Source organism: Pelophylax lessonae (genome assembly GCF_965119305.1).
Source record: "Pelophylax lessonae genome assembly, chromosome: 13".
NCBI lineage: Eukaryota > Metazoa > Chordata > Amphibia > Anura > Ranidae > Pelophylax > Pelophylax lessonae.
In genome coordinates this window covers 123,826,671-123,847,862 of record NC_138780.1, presented here as the reverse complement: position 1 = coordinate 123,847,862, position 21,192 = coordinate 123,826,671, and the positions used below count along the sequence as shown (strand labels likewise).

Sequence of the window (21,192 nt, the reverse complement as noted above, 5' to 3'; positions counted from 1 at the left end):
TATGTTTAATATTGATAAAATATAAATGTATTCACTTGGGGGCTAAGAATATGCATGCATCATACACACAAGGAGGGGTACAATTGGGGGGTCAATGGTGGAGAAGGATCTGGATGTTCTGGTAAGTCATAAGCTTAATAGTTTGTAATGCCAAGCTGCAGTTTCCAAAGTAAAATATTTTCTTGTATTAAAATAGGTATGGACTGCAGAGAGAGAGATCTCATTTTACCCCTGTACAAATCATTAGTAAGACCTCATCTGGAATATGCAGTTCAGTTTTGGGCTCCAGTTCACAAAAAGGATATTGGGGAACTGGAAAAAGTGCAAAGAAGAGCAACCAAACTAACAAGAGGCACGGAGAAGCTCCGCTATGAGGAAAGATTGGAGGAACTGAATTTATTCTCTCTTGAGAAGAAGAGATTAAAGGGGGAGGGGATATGAGCAACCTATATAATAGGGATCGGCCGATTATCAGCAACACTTTTCCCGATATATCGGAATTGGCCTTTGGATTTACCGATATTGCCGATATTTTTGGGGAAAGTGCTTGTACCGGGGTGATGCCTGCAGCTAGAGGTATCCCCCCGTTACTTGTGTCCATAGCCGACGGTCGGCTGACTTGTAATAACAACCGATGCGGCTGAGAAGCTGCTCGGCTGTCATTACAAGGAGCGGGAAGGGATATGCCCCCCCCCTCCTGCCGCCTTCCATGGCTCTCCCGGGTCTCCCGTCCCACTGGGAGACCCGGGCATCCTACCTCCGCCGCTGCCGAAGAGAAGACCCGTGTACTGCATCTCCATGTAAAAAACCCAGAAGTGATGTCATGACATCACTTCCGGGTACTCGGCGCCGAATTAAAAAAACTTGGCGTTTTGAATGCTTTTCCGTGCCGAGGAGGGGTTTGGGGTCTTTTAGACCCCCAGATCCCTCCACAAGAGTACCTTTAGAAAAAAAACATTTTTTTTTTTTTACATGTCCGAAAATATCGGCAGATATCGGCCGATACTGATATCCGATAAGCAAAATATCGATATCGGCATTAAAAAAACGATATTGGTCCATCACCACTATATAAATACATAGGTGGTCCATACAGTGAATTTAGTGTTGTTATTCACTTTAGGATCATCAAAGAGGACAAGGGGGCACTCTTTACATCTGAAGGAAAGGAGATTTGATCTCCAAATAAAGAAAGGCTACTTCTCAGTAAGAACTGTGAAAATGTGGAAGAGGCTCCCTCAAGAGCTGGTTCTGGCTAGCTCAGTAGATTGTTATAAAAATGCCTGGATTCTTTCTTGATACATATAGCATAACTGGATACTAATATTTATAGGTAAAAGTTGATCCAGGGAATGTACGATTGCCTCTTGGGGGATCAGGAAGGAATTTTTTTCCCCTACTGGAGCAAATTGGATCATGTTTTATTGATGTTTTTTGCCTTCCTCTGGATCAACCATGTGTATAAGATTGTGTATATAGGATTGTAAAAAAAAAATTTCCCTCTATTGGTTGAGCTGGATGGTTTTTTTTTCAACCAGACTAAACCCTAAATCATGTACTTTCTATGTAACACACCCCTCAATCCTGCACGTTATTCACGGTGCACCCCTGAATTCTGCATTCTTTGTGTAGCACACCCCGAAACCCTGCACTCTGTACATAGCACACCCCTGAAACGTCACTCTATGCATAGGCCACCCATAACTTACACACATGAGGCACTCCTGGTATTTATTACCTCTTTAAAGCGGAGTTCCGGCCTTAAATACCTTTTTTAACTAAAAATACCCCTATAATACTAATCCATCGCCCTTTACAGAACCGCTATTCTCATACTTGTTGTACAGTATTGGATTTTAGTCAAAATCTTACTTTTAAAAACGCTATCTGGGCGTGGCCATCTTCGATGTGGGCATCTGAAGCCACAGTGTAATCTGCTGTGTCCTTCCTGATTCCAGGGAGTGTTCTGGGAGTTCTTCCTGATTCCAACCTCCTGGGAGTGATGACAAACCGCTCCCAAGATGCAATGCAAAGGAGGAAGTGATGTCGGTGGCCGTGGCCACAGAGGGGGGAGAAGGAGGAAGTACAATCAAAAATGCCCTGAAAATAAGGTAAGGGACCCCCAAAAAAAATTGAAAATGCCCAATTGTTGATCAGCATAACGAGCACTCCAGGAATCACTAAAGTTGCAAAATAGGCCGGAACTCCGCTTTAAGATCCTCCCACTGTTGCTGCAATTTGGCCACATCCACAGTTTGCTGCGGTTTGGCGGGGGGTGTGGTTGAATTCCTGCACCTATTCTCTGAGGAAAAAAAGCCCTGTATAAAGTTTTTATAGTCTTACAGCCTTACAGTTTGACCCCCCTGGCCTAGAGACATGCTGCATAAAACTGCTAGATCTCTGTTTCATAGCCTCTTTACAAATTAATGCTTCCATGACTGACTGACATTTAGGGTCTGCAAAGGGTAGGGTGTGATTCTTGGGCTGCAGGTTGGGTACCTGAGCTCTAGAGAGTACTATTCTAGGACTGCATTTTGTGTGGCTTCTGGCCACTGGCTTCTTCCCCGACCAGCAAGTTCATGCACTCTGCCTCCTGTAATGTAAGCTGCCTATAAAACCTTTTGCTCCAGACTGCCATTGATTAAAACGTGTAAGGCCAGCCACATTTTGCGATGCAGTGGTACATAATTGAATTACAGTACCAGCATGTCCACTTTCAGCCAACTCAAGTATTAAGGGATCAGGCAAATTTACATAAAAACATTTTAGATAATACCGTACTTTATAATAAAAAAAATATTTCTTGTGTTACTATTTACCAGGATTCTTGATTTAAGGAGGCGCATCCTATGCGAGTTCTCAGAAACTTTTTTGCTCAATCCCAAATGAGTGTTAACAGACACAGATTTCACCCAGACCCAGATTTCTGGTACTATTGGGAACTGCGTTAATTTATTTCAGTTATTTCTCCCACTATTTTAAATCCTGAATATAGAGAGCCATAATTACAATGCTTGATTAGTAGGACAACAGAATCGGTGTAGACCTATTTAGGCTATAGACTCTAGGGGAAAGTTATATATTAAAAAGTCAATTATCTCCCATAGACAGAGAACTGACATGCAATGGTGAGGAAGGGGAGCAGCTTGTCTGCCTGTATAGTTCTACAGAATTGGGAGTTTAAAAAATGGAGACTGAACATGAGATTGAGATGGTAGATCCTGGGGTCATGGACACGAGTGTGATACAAAGCCTGGAAAATAAGGTAAACTGGTATATGTTTTCTTCATGACTATTCTTGTAATTTAGTTGGAAAATTTCAAGTCCTGGACCATTATTGGTGTTTCAGATATTTGACCATTACCCATAATCCATTAGCCTCTGATGTTTTAATTGGACTCAGGTCTAGAGTAGAGTAAGAATGAAAGTATTTGTAAAGGATATCTATGATCATTTTGTTATAGAACAAAGATGTGGTTGTACGTAGAGGGCACAGGTCAGCTATTTTAGTCTTATTTTTAGCTATTTTATCAGTCTTATGGTTTCCATAGCACAGAGAGGAAAGAAAGCTTTAGAACAGTAGTGGCAACTGAGGATAGAGCTAAAATCGCTCTGTATATTTGCTCACTAATGAGCAAATAATAACTATAGAAAATGTATCTCAGAGCATTAATAGATGAAGATAAGATTACACCAAATTATAAATATACACTTCTACATAGTCTGCAAGCCATGAGCTATGCCATCTTGGAGATTCCTGCATAAAATATTAAAACGCCCATCTGAAGAAGTTTCTCAATGCTACCAAATTCAGATTTAAACCTGCCGTGGAAGTGAGAATTTGATTGGCGATATACCGAGTAGTTGGACAGTTCAGGCGTCAGTGAGGAGCTCTTTGAAATCAGAGTATACTCAAATTGCAGTGAATTGAGTGGATTTTGTCATTTTAAGACAGTCCCCTGCTGGATAGAAATTATTCGTTCACTGATTGAATGCAATTGTTGCATGGAATTGCTCATTAAAGAATGTTCTTTAAAATGATAAAAGCCTGCTTATGAAAAATTAAAACCGTCCTGGTCCCAATGAGCTTAACAGTTATCTGAAGCATGTCATTGGTCATTTTTGCTTACAGTATAAGGCACTGCAGTTGAATGAAGAGAAACTGTGAAGCGGACATTTTTACTGTGACATTTCTATAGAGGGGCAACAGTGTTAATTGGACTAAAAAAAAAAAAAGTGGCACCTAACTCCACAAGTGATAGCAGCCTGGAGAAGAAGGTATATGCATCATGAGTATACAGGCCCTCCTCACTACTCATATTCCAGTTGATGCCCTACAATACTGAGGGACGTTTCATGAAATCCCCACCCCCCCAAAAAAAGAAAAAAGGGTGGCAAAGGGGCTTTTCCATATCTCAAGAGCCCCAAGACTGGGGGCAGGTGGTGTGCGTGGTTGTAGGGAGTAGGTTATGTGCATCTTATCTGCAGGTACTTTGTTACTTTTGTTACCCCTTTACTTTGTCATCCCTTTTATTTAAAAAAGTGTAAAGAATAAAGGTATCTTGGATAATCCTACCTTAATGCCCTGATGATGGGTCCACTTTGAAAAAAAAAAAAACTGATTTAAGTAGAGACTATTTAATTACTTGATAAATATTTTGATATGGTAATCGTACAGGACTGAGGCTCAGTTCACACTGCCGCAACTTGGGATCGGACCTCTGAGACTCCAAATTGCGTAATGTGTGAAATCCCATATTAGCAAATGAGAGCTGCCTTAATTGGCATTATTAAAGTTGCTTCGACTTTAGAAAAGTTCCTGTACTAGTGGAGTTCCACCCTAAAATTATACTTACCTCCATCTTTTCGCTCCGGGTCACCTGAAAAACAAATGGATAATCGCAATTTTTTTTTTTTTACTTACCTCGTTTAGAAGAAAATATACTTTACCTTACTTCCTTCTTCCTCCCCTCGGCGGCCATGGCGAGTCGTCCCTTCCTGGCATGCAATGATTCCTGGGAGCTGAACGTCATCGCTCCCAGGAATCAATGTGCCTGCACCGGCCCCGACGTCCGTTCCGGTGCAGGCATGCCCAGAAGCTGTGCAGGGATGACGCTGTGGCACCGGAAGTGACGGCAGGGCCGGTGCAGTGCATCGTGGGACCGAAGAAGACGGGAGAGGACACAGAAGAGGATCGCGCTGGCTTCAAGCTGCCCACACCTGAGATGGCAGCGCTGGAGAATACATTTTCAAGGTAAGTATTTCTTCTAAAAGGTAAGTGCAACCCGGGACAGATCAGAGGCTAGCCATTGTGGAATGCACTAGCCCTGACTGTCCCGGGGGTATTTTTATTTAAAAAAACGTTCACTGGGTGGAACTCCGCTTTAAGGTGACTTCTATCTGACTTGAGCCCATAGCCTTTAATGGAAGTCGCCTCCAAGTCAGATCCTCATCCATATTGATGTGATTTGGATCCGAAATTACAGTAAGATTACCTAGGAATTTCCCAAAAGTCTCTTCAAAGTCCCGACATTACAACAAGCTTACCCAGGCAGTTCCCGAAAGTCTCTTCAAAGTCGCATCAAGTAGTACTCCAGTACCCAGGAAGTCGCCTGGCAAAGTTGCACCAAAAGTAGCGCATCTTTCAGTTGTGAACCGAGCCTTAACATCAACATTCTAGGAAATGTTAGAGTTTACTATCCCCTAAAGTGACCATGTCAATAGAGGGGGCACTCCAAACCACACACCCAGAAGAATCAGTCTACAGTGGCACCTGTAGCTTTTCAGGAGAGTGAAAAGTTACTCGTTGCCCACCAAAACAAGTAAAGTATTCCTATTATTCCTTTATGAGGTGGCCTTATTTTACTTTTGTTATACTAGCGACAGGGTCACCTTATTGTGAAATTGATTTGTAATAACAGAAGGGCTCACACTCCGGCTTGTTGCACAGAATGTTCTAGATTTCTAATAATTGCGCTCAGTAATTATTTCTGTTCTTGCCAGAAGTAAACTGTGTGCTGGCAATGCGTAACAAGTTGCTTTAGAGCCTTCCCACTTCATTTTTGTGTTCACATGGATGTTTCTTACAAATATCCATTTCAACCTTGAAATAAAATCTGTGAGATGAGAAATATGGCAGCTGCCATTGCTCCTTAAGTTTATATAGATTCGGATTACAGGACTGGCCTCCTACCTCATGAGACATTGCTTGGAGCCAATATGAAGAATATGAATTGAGACATCGGAGACCTTACTAGCCATGTACATTATTTTGATGTCGGTGACTCAATAGGTTGTGAAAACAGAATTAATGTTGACAGCATTAGAGCTTGCATCTTTAAAAACCAAGTCAGCAACGACCTCTACCTTGTATCAGGTTCATCTTTAAAGTGGAACTCTCCCAAAACTTTTTATGTAGCAAATAGAATGGGGCACAGTTAGAATTTCTTTCAGCTTTGTATTGCTGCCTTTGGAAATTTGTCCTTCCTTACTGAAGAGTAGAGAGGGGCAAATATCTCCATTATGGACAGCAACAAAACAATTTTAGTGGCATAGGAAATGGCTTCAAGTTTTGGTTGGAATTGCACATTAAGGGGGAACAGAATTCTTTTTGTTTTTAGCTATACATGAAAATGTTTAGGGGCACTAGATAGGTATCACTTTCCTCACTCCTAGCAGCAGGATGGGGTGGTGGGGAATGAAAGGAAGGCAGCATTAAAGTCAGCCTGTTACTTTCGTAGGTTAGCTGACAGGCAACTGACATTACATGGCTGACAGGCAACTGACATTACATGGCTGACAGGCAACTGACATTACATGGCATCTCCATTTTACGGGCATTGCTTTAGTAATCTAATCTGCAGGTGCTTGTATAGTGGGTACGGAAAGTATTCAGACCCCCTTAAATTTTTCACTCTTTGTTATATTGCAGCCATTTGCTAAAATCATTTAGGTTCATTCTTCTTCCTCATGAATGTACACATAGCACCCCATACTGACAGAAAAACACAGAATTGTTGACATTGTTGCAAATTTATTAAAAAAGAAAAACTGAAATATCACATGGTCCTAAGTATTCAGACCCTTTGCTCAGTATTTAGTAGAAGCCCCCTTTTGATCTAATACAGCCAGCAGTCTTTTTGGGAAAGATGCAACAAGTCTTTGACACCTGGATTTGGGGATCCTCTGCCATTCCTCCTTGCAGATCCTCTCCAGTTCTGTCAGGTTGGATGGTAAACGTTGGTGGACAGCCATTTTTAGGTCTCTCCAGAGATGCTCAATTGGGTTTAAGTCAGGGCTCTGGCTGGGCCATTCAAGAACAGTCACGGAGTTGTTGTGAAGCCACTCCTTCGTTATTTTAGCTGTGTGCTTAGGGTCATTGTCTTGTTGGAAGGTAAACCTTCGGCCCAGTCTGAGGTCCAGAGCACTCTGGAGAAGCTTTTTGTCCAGGATATCCCTGTACTTGGCTGCATTCATCTTTCCCTCGATTGCAACCAGTCGTCCTGTCCCTGCAGCTGAAAAACACCCCCACAGCATGATGCTGCCACCACCATGCTTCACTGTTGGGACTGTATTGGACAGGTGATGAGCAGTGCCTGGTTTTCTCCACACATACCGCTTAGAATTAAGGCCAAAAAGTTCTATTTTGGTCTCATCAGACCAGAGAATCTTATTTATCACCATCTTGGAGTCCTTCAGGTGTTTTTTTTAGCAAACTCCATGCGGGCTTTCATGTGTCTTACACTGAGGAGAGGCTGGTGGAGGGCTGCAGTGATGGTTGACTTTCTACAACTTTCTCCCATCTCCTGACTGCATCTCTGGAGCTCCGCCACAGTGATCTTTGGGTTCTTCTTTACCTCTCTCATCAAGGCTCTTCTCCCCCGATAGCTCAGTCTGGCCGGACGGCCAGCTCTAGGAAGGGTTCTGGTCGTCCCAAACGTCTTCCATTTGAGGATTATGGAGGCCACTGTGCTCTTAGGAACCTTAAGTGCAGCAGAAATCTTTTTGTAACCTTGGCCAGATCTTTGCCTTGCCACAATTCTGTCTCTGAGCTCTTCAGGCAGTTCCTTTGACCTCATGATTCTCATTTGCTCTGACATGCATTGTGATCTGGAAGGTCTTATATAGACAGGTGTGTGGCTTTCCTAATCAAGTCCAATCAGTATAATCAAACACAGCTGGACTCAAATGAAGGTGTAGAACCATCTCAAGGATGATCAGAAGAAATGGAAAGCACCTGAGTTAAATATATGAGTGTCACAGGAAAGGGTCTGAATACTTATAGGACCATGTGATATTTCAGTTTTTCTTTTTTTAAAAATCTGCAACAATGTCAACAATTCTGTGTTTTTCTGTCAGTATGGGGTGCTATGTGTACATTTATGAGGAAGAAGGAGGAAGAAGAATGAACTTAAATGATTTTAGCAAATGGCTGCAATATAACAAAGAGTGAAAAATTTAAGGGGGTCTGAATACTTTCCGTACCCATTGTATATCAGGTGATAATTGGCAAGACTTTGTCTAAAAAGGATGAAACTGCTGGTAATTGATACATGTATTGGGTACCAACATTGACCAGTAAGGAAGAAAGACCAATGCATATGATAGGCACTTTTACCTATGTATGTGGAACTCCTGCAAATTCTGGCTTGGTTGCAAGGTTTCACATCTGTCAGATTAGCTTTTTATTGATGGAAATCAGCTGTATTTTCTTGGTCTGTCTACTGTGGTCATTTAGCTATACTATGGTAATTAAATCAGCAGAAACTATATATAGTATATATTTATATGTATGTATATACACTATATTGTCAAAAGTATTGGGACACCTGCCGCACACATGAACATTAATGGCATCCCAGTCTTAGTCCGTAGGGCTCAGTATTGAGTTGGCTCACCCTTTGCAGATATAATAGCTTCAACTCTTCTGGGAAGACTGTCCACAAGGTTAAGGAGTGTGTCTGTGAGAATGTTTGACAATTCTTCCAAAAGCACATTTGTGAGGTCAGGCCCTGATGTTAGATGAGAATGTGTAGGAGAATCTCACACTTGTTGCTAACTTTCAGAACATTTACACCTTTACCAGTGACTATAACTTGTCATTTTTTGCTTATTTAACTAACATTTGTTTTTTTTCTCCATTTTTCCTGCAGAAAAAATCATGGCAGAAGCTTAGAACCATTGTGAACATTCCTGTTATCAGCCCGTTTAAAAGGCGCTGGGTGCAGCTTGCTGGTCATAATGGTAAGAAAGATGTAGATATACAAGCAGTCATGATTTTATTTTGAATGAGTTATTCTTTAAAATGGGAAAACACTTGGTATCCTATCTATTTAAACTTCTGGTGTGGTGATAGATTGTTGAAAAATAGACCCTAATTCATTTGGTACACTGTTGAAGACTGCATGCATGTATTTTGTGACACCTTGTAAAAGTAAGCAAAAGTGACACTGGGTTCACACAAATGCAGAGTTCAGGACTCTAGAATATATGTATTGTGGTCAACAAGCGGTTAAACACAAACTTAAACAACTTCCTGGCCTACTCAAGCAGTAGAGATAAGACCCCAGGGGGAGTTAGGGCCAACTATAGCGCTTGCTGAGATTAAACCAGGGGTGGATAATGGCTTAGCAGTGTCCCAGGTTGGGGAACAGTAGGCGTAAAAATAAAGTGCTGGGTGCTGATAAATAATCAATCAATAAATAATTGTATAATGTGGATAAATATCATAATAATAACAATAATACTTATAAGTTATCATAAAATAAATCAAATAAATATTGTCACAATAAAAGACATTAATGGTGCTTCAAGTGCAAATGTGCTGAAAATAGTCCAAATAAAAGTTCATTTGTGACTTGGGTGAAAATACAAATAGATCTTGAGTGCCAAATAAGGAAAGTGCAGGTGCTCTGTGCTGAATCCTCCAATGATCCAAGCTGGTACTTGTGGTGTCACCGTGAGGAAATAATAGGGGAATGCACTCACCAGACATAGTGGGTCTTGTATACCGTACGGTATTAAGACCTTTGTGCGCTTAATGGCCACCAGGGCCAGAGAGGATACTGCTGGGCTTTGTAGTACCGCGGTGATCCGGGGTCCCTCACCTGGATAAGCTTGATCCTCAGGGTCCGATCAGGGTAAAAGAATAAAAGCTTTTTAGTTGGCCTAGGTCAGTGATCAGCTGCCTCGGTGGCGTAGCTGTTAGAATAACAGGCTTGTAATAGAGAGGCTGTAGGTTCAAATCCCTGGCCAGCGGGTGATCAATAGCCGCTTACATTTAGATCACTGACCTAGGCCAACTAAAAAGCTTTTATTCTTTTACCCTGATCGGACCCTGAGGATGAAGCTTATCCGGGTGAGGGACCTCGGATCACAACGGTACTACAAAGCCCAGCAGTATCCTCTCTGGCCCTGGTGGCCATTAAGCGCAGACAGGTCTTAATACTGTACGGTATATAAGACCCACTACGTCTAGTGAGTGCATTCCCCTATTATTTCCTCACGGTGACACCACAAGTACCAGCTTGGATCATTGGAGGATTCAGCACAGAGCACATACACTTTCCATATTTGGCACTCAAGATCTATTTGTATTTTCACCCAAGTCACAAATGAACTTTTTGGACTATTATCAGCACATTTGCACTTGAAGCACCATTAATGTCTTTTATTGTGACAATATTTATTTGATTTATTTTATGATAACTGATTGTTACCCATTCACTTACAGTATTATTGTTATTATTATGATATTTATCCACACCATACAATTATTTATTGATTGATTATTTATCAGCACCCAGCACTTTATTTTTACGCCTACTGTTCCCCAACCTGGGACACTGCTAAGCCATTGTCCACCCCTGGTTTAATCTCCGCAAGCGCTATAGTTGGCCCTAACTCTCCCTGGGGTCTTATCTCTACTTTATCTTACTTTTATTACCTATAACAGCTGCATTTCTCCTCCTTTATCCCTTTACCCACTTCACCCTTATCTATCTGTTGGAACATCCTTGGCGCGATGGATATACACACCAATTATTTTGGAGTATATACATTTTCTCTACTCAAGCAGTGCCATTGCTTAGGCCCCAAACCTTGGTCTTAGGTTGGTCCCTCAGACCCTTTCACACTGTATCACTGGGCTCATGTTGCTCTCTCAGCTCTCCGCAGCCTCTGGGCTTTCTCAGTCCTCTCAGACCTCCTGTCTACAGCATGAAGTACTGTCTCATGAGTGAAGCACATTGTCTCACAATGGGAGCCATGAACTATGCCAAACCTAAGATTAGAATTGCTGTGAGCACCTGCACACACAGCATTCCGGTCTCTGGAAATACTTGGACCCTGGGTTGGATGCTTCTCTTCCCTCCCAAAGCTCTTTGAAGCCTTCAAACTCCAGAACTCAATAAAGGATTGTTAAAACCCAAAGAAAAGTTTTCTCCACTGAAAAATCAATATATATCTATCTATAGTGTGTGTGTGTGTGTATGTGTATATATATATATATATGAGAGATAGAGAGAGAGAGCGCGAGCGCGCAAGAGAGAAATGTATACACGTTGTGGCTTGCAAGGGGTTTACCGTGGTTAAAGCTGTGATTAAGGCTTAGCGCCGAAATGCATTAGCGACCTTGTTTTTACTCCCTGAGGGGTGACAATAAAGAATTGGAAGATTTAAACAGAGTTGCCAGCTATCCTTTGCTTGGTATTGTATCCTGTGGTGTTTGGAGAGATCACCGCAGCCTGTGCACCTGATGGATGTTTCCATTTACCTGATGTCTCCACTGTTCTGAGCGTTGTGGTTTTTGTCTGAAGTCTAAAGCTATCAGCCATAACGCTGGTATTTTTTTTTTCAGCCGGAGACTGGCTTTCTCATGAAAGCTGTCCGCACGGCTAATTAGCTGCTGGATCGCTTTCGGAAGCAGCGAAAGAGGTTGTGTCATAGTTTAAAGCGCCCCCATCCCTCCGTGCTCACGTGCAGAAGCGAACACATATGTAACTCGCGCACGCATATGTAAATGGTGTTCACACCACACATGTGAAGTATCGCTATGAATGTAAGAGCAAGAGCACTAATTGTAGTACTACATCTCCTCTGTAACTCTAAACAGGTAACCTGTAACATCTTTTTAAAGCGTCACCTATGGAGATTTTTAAGTATAGTAGTTTGTTGACATTCCATGACCGTGCGTAATTTTAAAGTGTGACCTGTTGGTTATCTGTATCCTGTTGGTGTAACATCATCTTTCATACTGTACAAAAAGTTGGGCTATATATTATGTTTTGGATTTTTTTACAATTCATAAAAGTGTATTCCCCCCCCCCCCAAAAAACTGCATTTGAAAACCGTTGCGCAAATACTGTGTTACATAAAATATTGCAACAATCGCTTTTTTATTCTCTAGGGTCTCTGATAAAAACCTATATATAATGTTTGGTGATTCTAAATAATTTTCTAGCACAAAAATACTTTTAAACAAACAAAAAGTACCAGAAAAGGTACGATCTTCAAGCGGTTTAGTGAAGGTGCAATTCCCTGCAAGGGGACTTCTATCCATTTGTGGGGAACTGTTTATTTTTTTAAATAAAAGTAGGCAGATAAGCACTAAACCAGGTTTCCTGCCATGCATGGACTCACTCGAAAATGCTACTATCGTTGAGTTAGATTGCCCCATATTATACTCTCACCCCTATCTCTTCATTATACTCCGGTGACTAAAACTAAACTGGCATTTTATTCAAAAGACTATACCTAAAATGATATTGAAGTTTGATGTCAAAATTATTACTGGTCATAAAACGTTGGCTGGGGTGTGCACACCAAAGCCAATGTTTTATGACTCATTTATAACATGCAGGCCAAGGTGTGAAGCCTTCATTGCCCCATTGAGTTCTCTATTCTTAATGCAACAGAGAGAGCTTTGTTTTTAGAGGAAACCCAGTCATTTCACATTTGCAGGTCACCTGACTCTCATCCCTATCATCCCATTATGTTCCATCCTAACAATCATTTTCATTCCAGTCTGTCAACTTCACTGAAAGCCGATGGACATTTGTTAAAGCACACCACAGTGCTTTAATAAAATGCAGTTTTTTTTTTCTTAACAGCTCTACTGCTGCTTTTTAAATAGTTGGGGATGGGGATAACAATATAAATAAATATGTAACTGTGTTGTTTTGCAAGCTTGCTTAGAAGCCTCTCCTCTAGGCAGCAGTGTTTTGGAAGAAAAAACGCCTGATGCTTGGTAAACGCTTTTATAGGCGCATTTACAGGAGTTAAGTGCTTGGGCATTAAAGTGTTACTAAACCCAGGACCCTGCAATTACTATATCTGGTCTCCCACAGTACACAGAACATGGACATGCAATTATTTTAGTAAATCTAAACCGCTAAATACCTTTTCTCATCAGCAGTATATAGCAGTCTTGTGACTACTATCAGTGTCTGGTTTATTGCTTGTAAGAGGAGTTTTTATTCTCCCATGTCCTAAGAGGCTGCAGGACCCCTGACCCTCTTTCTGGACAGTGCTGATTGGCCCTGTGCTGATCACATGCACTCTACCACGAAAAATAAGCTCTCCAGCAATACACACCAAACTGAGCATGTGCAGCTTGTCCCTTAGCCTCTGTTCTAGCAGGGGATGGATTGAGGGCAGTGAAAGAGGAGGAGGAACAGAGAAGACAGGATCAAACCACCTTTTTACAGAATGCAGAAGATTAACCCTTTTAGATTCCACAGTGAGGATAACCAGCATACTTTAATGCATATACAGACTGATTTTACTGCTGTGGGTTTAGTAACACTTTAATTAATTTAATTAGCCAGAATAATAATGTATTCTGGCCATTGAAATTAATTTACGCTCAAGCGCTATGCGCACCTAGCGTTTACACGTGTTAACGTTTTCTTTCTGACAAAGCTCTGCTGCTCCTGGACGCACTGGCAGTGGAGTTTTTTTTCTGCCTGTAAAAGCCCCTGCAACTAAACTCTGCTAAAAGTCTATGGGGTTGATTTACTAAAACTGGAGAGTGCAAAATCTGGTGCAGCTGTGCATGGTAGTCAATCAGCTTCTAACTTCAGCTTGTTTAATTAGGCTTTTACGATAAAACCTGGAAGCTGATTGGTTTCTATGCAGAGCTGCACCAAATTTTGCACTCTCCAGTTTTATTAAATCAACCCCAAAATGTGCATTCATAACATGCAGAGGTGTTTTGAGGCAGGAAAAAACAAATGCCAGACGCCCTTAGGAGCAGCTGTAAAGTATGCATGAAGCCTTCTAATGAATAGTATAAACCACAATCCCAACAAATGACTTTTTTCAAATTTTATCTGTCTGGGTCATATAACTGCACTTTCTCCACTGTGCTTCCAACTACCAGTTCTTTGCTATAACCTTTAATTATATTGTACTTCATTTGTATAAAAAAATACAATGAACAATGACACACACACAGAACAACATAGACCAACATTAAAATCATATAAATACCTTCCCTGCAGGGCATGTTTTTATAGCTCCAGTCTTGTTAGTATTGATAATTGCTTTGCCTGAGTTCTCGGGTCATCAATTGCTAAGGTTGCTAGCACACATAAGGAAGAGCGCAGTTTGCTAACTTTTACCTCATATTAAGAAGCCATTTTATGACTGACATACCACTGGTAGCATAGTATTCGGCAAGAAAGTTATGAACTAGGTAACCTGATTTTATAAAAAAAAAAAAAAAACTTGGTAACCTGATTTGTGGAGCCTGCAGATCTGGTCTTGTTGCATGTGTGCCTTTTCATGCTGTCAGATCCTGGTACCACTCTAGACCACTGGTGGCAAACCTTTGCACCCCAGATGTTTTGGAACTACATTTCCCATGATGCTCAACTACACTGCAGTGTGCATGAGCATCATGGGAAATGTAGTTCCAAAACATCTGGGGTATCCAGGTTCGCCATCACTGCATCTAGACCATGTGGTCCCTGATGCATTTACTTCTGAAAAGGAACACCCTTGGAAGGGGCAAGGTCAGTATACCATTGCTAGGGTTAAACTAAATACACCTTTGTCATATCCTCTCTCCCCTCCCACTTCCATTCATGCTGTGAACTATACGTTCAGCGTTGATATCCATGGCTAAATGCAAATCCTTAGGTGCTGTTCCCTACTGAAACCAATAGGGAGAGGAGGACAGACATGGAGACGAGGACCCCCTCAACATGCCAGCCTACAAATATATGTGCAGTGCAAGTTCTGTTCATGTTTCACTCAAATACTGAACCTATCCCAACTGTACAGTGCTATGAAAAAGTATTTGCCTCCTTCCTGATTTTTTTTTTTTTTTTTGCATATGTGTCACAATTAAACTATTCTGATTATCAAACAAATTTTAATATTACAAAAAGGTAACCTGAATAAATACAAAATGCAGTTGTTAATTTATGATTTCATTCATTAGGGAAAAAATCTGTCCAAACCTGCCTGTCAAAAAGTAACCCCCCCCCCTGCTTTGTCATGAATGAACTGTTAACCACATTTTTTTTTAAAGCGGAGTTAAATTTCATTTGTCATGCCCAGGCCTGAAAAAAAATATTGATCCTGTTCCTTTAAAGCATGTTATACAGCACAGCGCTTGTGCTGTTTAATTTGCCCCTTCTATCACCTAAAAAACCAGGATGATCCTGTCAGTTTCTGCCCTCCCCCTGTAAACTGACCGTGGTGTATCATGGCTGCTGAGCCCTGACACCATAGTCAGTGTATGTGCCTCCGTCACCAGCCCTGCTCTCCACTCTCATGTGTCTCCTCTGTCCTCCTCCCCACCTGCCCGCCCCTCCCTGCTGCTCAAATAGCTGTTGATATGTTAAATAATCCTGTTTGTTTCCTAAGCCTGAAAACCCTAACTCTTTCTCTGTATTTTATTTTAAAAAATGCTGTATATACCTGATTGCAGTGTGCTACTCAGCGATTACGTGACCAGCTGTCTCCCTCTCTTCTCCTCTCCTCCTGAGTGGTGTTAACAGGGGAATCTCAGCCCCGCCCCCTGCAGCTGTCAGACGTGGAGAGGAGAGAGCCAGTCAGTCATGTGATCGCCGAGCAGTACACTGCAATCAAGTATATACAGCATTGTTTTTTTTTATAAAACACAGAGACAGAGGTACACAGGCTTAGGAGACAAACAGGATTATATAAAGTCATGCAAGTGGCTTAACAACCACTTTAAATAGAAATTCAAGAACAAATGAGAAACAGTAATTGACATGTATCAGTCTGCAAGGGGTTGCAAAGCCATTTCTAAGGCTTCGGGACTCCAGCTAATCATGGTGAGAGCCATTAACCACAAATGGGTAAACCTTCCTAGGAGTGGGCGGCCTACCAAAATTACTCCAAGAGCACAACGACGACTCATCCAGGAGGTCATAAAAGAGCTCAGAACAACATCTAAAGAACTGCAGGCCTCACTTGCCTCAGTTAAGGTCTGTGTTCATAATTTAATAATAAGAAAAAGACTGGGCAAAAATGGCATCCATGTAAAAGTTCCAAGGCGAAAGCCACTGCTGAGCAAAAAGAACACAAAGGCTTGTCCCACATTTGCCAAAAAAAATCTTGGTTATCTCCAAGACTTTTAGGCAAATATTTTGTGGACTAATGAGACAAAATTGAACTTTTTGAAAGGTGTGCATCTGGCGTAAAACAAACAACGCATTTCATAAAAAGAACATCATACCAACAGTCAAACATGGTGGTGGTAGTGTTGATGGTCTGGGGCTGCTTTGCAGCTTCAGAATCTGGAAGACTTGCCGTAATTGATGGAACCATGAATCCTGTGCTCTACCAGAAAATCCTGAAGGAGAATGTCCGACCATCCGTTCCTGACCCCATGCACAAATGCACTTGGGTTATGCATTAGGACAATGATCTGAAACACCCCAGTAAGTCCACCTCCTAAAAAGGTTTAGGAGCGGCCTAGTCAAGGTCCGGACTTATATTGGATTGAGATGCTGTGATATGACCTTAAATGGGCTGTTAATGCTTGAAAACCCTCCAATGTGGCTGAACTAAAACACTTCTGCAAAGAAGAGTGGGCAAAAATTGCTCCACAGCGACTGTGCCAGTTATTGCAAAAGCTTGGTTGCAGTTGTTGCCATCAAGAGTGGCACAACCACTTATTAGGTTTAGGGGGAAATTACTTTTTCACATGAGGGGGGGCAGGCTTGGAAAACCTTTTTTCCCTTTTTATAAATTAAATCATCATTTTAAAACTGCATTTTGTATTTACTTGGGTTATCTTTGTGTAATATTAAAATTTGTTTGATGATCTGAATCATTTTTGTGTGACAAATATGCAAAAAAAAATAAAAAAAATCAGGAAGGGGGCAAATACTTTTTCACAGCACTGTATACATTGTATGAGTTAGTGCTTAGTAAATTCAGTTATCAAGTTAAACAAAATCACAAGGAATGCAATCAATTTGTCTTAAATTTTTAGGACTGTACATAACAGTGTTGCCAACCGCCCGTAGATTTACGGACAGCCCGTAAAAAAAGGGCACTTTTCTCCTGCCCGTAAATGCCCGTAGCAGGAGAAAAGTGCCCGTAAATCTACTGCGGCGGCGGCACTGTCAGAACTGCGCATGCGCGGCGCGCAGTTCCGGAGATCCCCGAGTTCTTCTCTCGACTCTCGCACTCGCAGCGATGCAGACTGCCAGACTCGCACTGTTCGTTGGACGAGTGTCACTGCACTGCCCGCCTGCGCCCACCCCTAAGTCCGCCCCCGCCCCTGCCATAATGTAAGTTTTCCCGCCGCAGCCGGCCGCCAGCGACAATGCAGAGTCACTCTATCTGGAGTGGACTAGGAGATGCTGACGCTAAATGGATGCCTGGTGGAGTGGACAGAGCAGTCGCAGACTGACAGCTGAGGCAGAGGACTGGTAAGTGCTGCTGGCTGAGTCACTCACTCTGTCTGTGGACTGGAGTGGAGTGAACTAGGAGATGCTGAATGAATGGTGGAGTGGACAGAGCAGTCGCAGACTGTGACAGCCGAGGCAGAGGACTGGTAAGTGCTGGGGCTCCGAGCCTCCGACAGCTAGCAGGAGCAGACTGGAGTAGAGAGATGAGTCAGGGGGCAGAGGACATCAGTGTCCTGCTCCTGTGCCCCCTTCACCTCTCCACAGGCAGTGTCACAGCTTCACTCTGCACTAGTAATGTCACTGATGTTTGTGGCTGTGGAGAGGTGAAGGGGACTTAGGAGGAGGACACTCATGTGGAGAGCTCTGACCACCCCTCTGTACCATGTCCGCAGTCCCTGACCCCCCCTCTGTACCATGTCCGCAGTCCCGGACCCCCCCCCCTCTGTACCATGTCCGCAGTCCCGGACCCCTCCTCTGTACCATGTACACAGTCCCTGACCACCCCTCTGTACCATGTCCGCAGTCCCTGACCACCCCTCTGTACCATGTCCGCAGTCCCTGACCACCCCTCTGTACCATGTCCGCAGTCCCTGACCCCCCCTCTGTACCATGTCCGCAGTCCCTGACCCCCCCCTCTGTACCATGTCCGCAGTCCCTGACCCCCCCTCTGTACCATGTCCGCAGTCCCTGACCCCCCCTCTGTACCATGTCCGCAGTCCCTGACCCCCCCCCTGTACCATGTCCGCAGTCCCTGACCACCCCCTGTACCATGTCCGCAGTCTCTGACCACCTCCTGTACCATGTCCGCAGTCTCTGACCACCTCCTGTACCATGTCCGCAGTCTCTGTCCACCTCCTGTACCATGTCCGCAGTCTCTGACCACCTCCTGTACCATGTCCGCAGTCTCTGACCACCTCCTGTACCATGTCCGCAGTCTCTGACCACCTCCTGTACCATGTCCGCAGTCTCTGACCACCTCCTGTACCATGTCCGCAGTCTCTGTCCACCTCCTGTACCATGTCCGCAGTCTCTGTCCACCTCCTGTACCATGTCCGCAGTCTCTGTCCACCTCCTGTACCATGTCCGCAGTCTCTGACCACCTCCTGTACCATGTCCGCAGTCTCTGACCACCTCCTGTACCATGTCCGCAGTCTCTGACCACCTCCTGTACCATGTCCGCAGTCTCTGACCACCTCCTGTACCATGTCCGCAGTCCCTGACCCCCCCTCTGTACCATGTCCGCAGTCCCTGACCCCCCTCTGTACCATGTCCGCAGTCCCTGACCCCCCCCTCTGTACCATGTCCGCAGTCCCTGACCCCCCCTCTGTACCATGTCCGCAGTCCCTGACCACCCCTCTGTACCATGTCCGCAGTCCCTGACCCCCCCTCTGTACCATGTCCGCAGTCCCTGACCCCCCCCCTCTGTACCATGTCCGCAGTCCCTGACCCCCCCTCTGTACCATGTCCGCAGTCCCTGACCCCCCCTCTGTACCATGTCCGCAGTCCCTGACCCCCCCCTTTACCATGTCCGCAGTCTCTGACCACCCCCTGTACCATGTCCGCAGTCTCTGACCACCTCCTGTACCATGTCCGCAGTCTCTGACCACCTCCTGTACCATGTCCGCAGTCTCTGACCACCTCCTGTACCATGTCCGCAGTCTCTGACCACCTCCTGTACCATGTCCGCAGTCTCTGACCACCTCCTGTACCATGTCCGCAGTCTCTGTCCACCTCCTGTACCATGTCCGCAGTCTCTGACCACCTCCTGTACCATGTCCGCAGTCTCTGACCACCTCCTGTACCATGTCCGCAGTCTCTGACCACCTCCTGTACCATGTCCGCAGTCTCTGACCACCTCCTGTACCATGTCCGCAGTCTCTGTCCACCTCCTGTACCATGTCCGCAGTCTCTGACCACCTCCTGTACCATGTCCGGAGTCTCTGACCACCTCCTGTACCATGTCCGGAGTCTCTGACCACCTCCTGTACCATGTCCGCAGTCTCTGACCACCTCCTGTACCATGTCCGCAGTCTCTGACCACCTCCTGTACCATGTCCGCAGTCTCTGACCACCTCCTGTACCATGTCCGCAGTCTCTGACCACCTCCTGTACCATGTCCGCAGTCTCTGACCACCTCCTGTACCATGTCCGCAGTCTCTGACCACCTCCTGTACCATGTCCGCAGTCTCTGACCACCTCCTGTACCATGTCCGCAGTCTCTGACCACCTCCTGTACCATGTCCGCAGTCTCTGACCACTTCCTGTACCATGTCCGCAGTCTTTGACCATCTCTTGTCTTTTATCATGTCTGCAGGGGAGTCTGGACTCTGGAGAGGAGTCAGGAGTGAGAGCGCTGCCAGGATGGGGGGTCACAGGAGAAGTCAGATGTGCAGGGCCTGCGGAGTGGAGACAGGGGCCATCTGACTGAGCCCTGCACAGTGCACCTGAGAGGAGGTCAGTGACAGAGCCGCCAGACCAGTCTGATGGGGGGGGGGTCACTGATGTAAGGGGGCACTGATATAAAGATCCCTCTATATTAGTAACCTCCCCCCCCCCATATCTTAATGTATTCACTCTGTGTAAGGTGGTCTCTGGTCACAAGATTGCCCCCCACATCAGAGTTCCTGGCGTTCCCCTTTACATCAGAGTCTGCAGGATTCTCCCCTTACAGTGCGAAGAGGGAACTCTGCGGACGCTGATTTAAAAGGGAACTCTGATGTAAAGGAGAATGCAGTGGACTCTGATATATGGGGGAACGCTGTGCTGGCTGGGTTATATTAACCTGATCTTCATGTTAATGGAGAAATATGGTTTTTCACTTTTGTTTAACCTAAACACGTTGCTAATAGCTCTATCTACATGTTTATAGTTTAAGTATTGATATTTGCACGGTTTAGCACTGAAAACAGCCTGTTTATGTACATTTTTGCACTGCCAGTAAAAAATTGGTGCCGTCCGTAAATTTTGGACGTTCTGCCAGTAAATTTCCCTCTCGGGGGCTGGCAACACTGGTACATAATTACATATAATAGTATATTTTGGGAGTTGATTTGTATCTTTAGTAGCTTTATATTTCTTAGTTTAGGATTACTTGGTTTTTAAAGTGATTGTAAACTTTATTTTAAAAAAAAAACATGCGACATGCGATATATGCCTGCTCTGACAATCTGTGCTCATACATTAGTAAAGTTAGTCAACCAAGAATCCTCCTTTAGTGAATTCTAATATTTTTGGAGAATTTTATGTTGGTTACTAATCTCACCTTGTTGTGCTCCCTCTTTTTATTTAATTTCTTAGT

The 21,192-nt window shown here is 43.8% G+C and overlaps 1 protein-coding gene across 1 annotated transcript in view; it reads left to right on the top strand.

The window, feature by feature from the left end:
* Positions 1-21,192, top strand: part of ITPKA (inositol-trisphosphate 3-kinase A) — a 201,458-nt gene that overhangs the window by 97,289 nt on the left and 82,977 nt on the right. Inside the window, exon 2 of the mRNA XM_082275020.1 lies at positions 9,153-9,243. Within this exon, the coding sequence (XP_082131146.1) occupies positions 9,153-9,243 (91 nt within the window). The remainder of the gene's footprint in view (positions 1-9,152; positions 9,244-21,192) is intronic.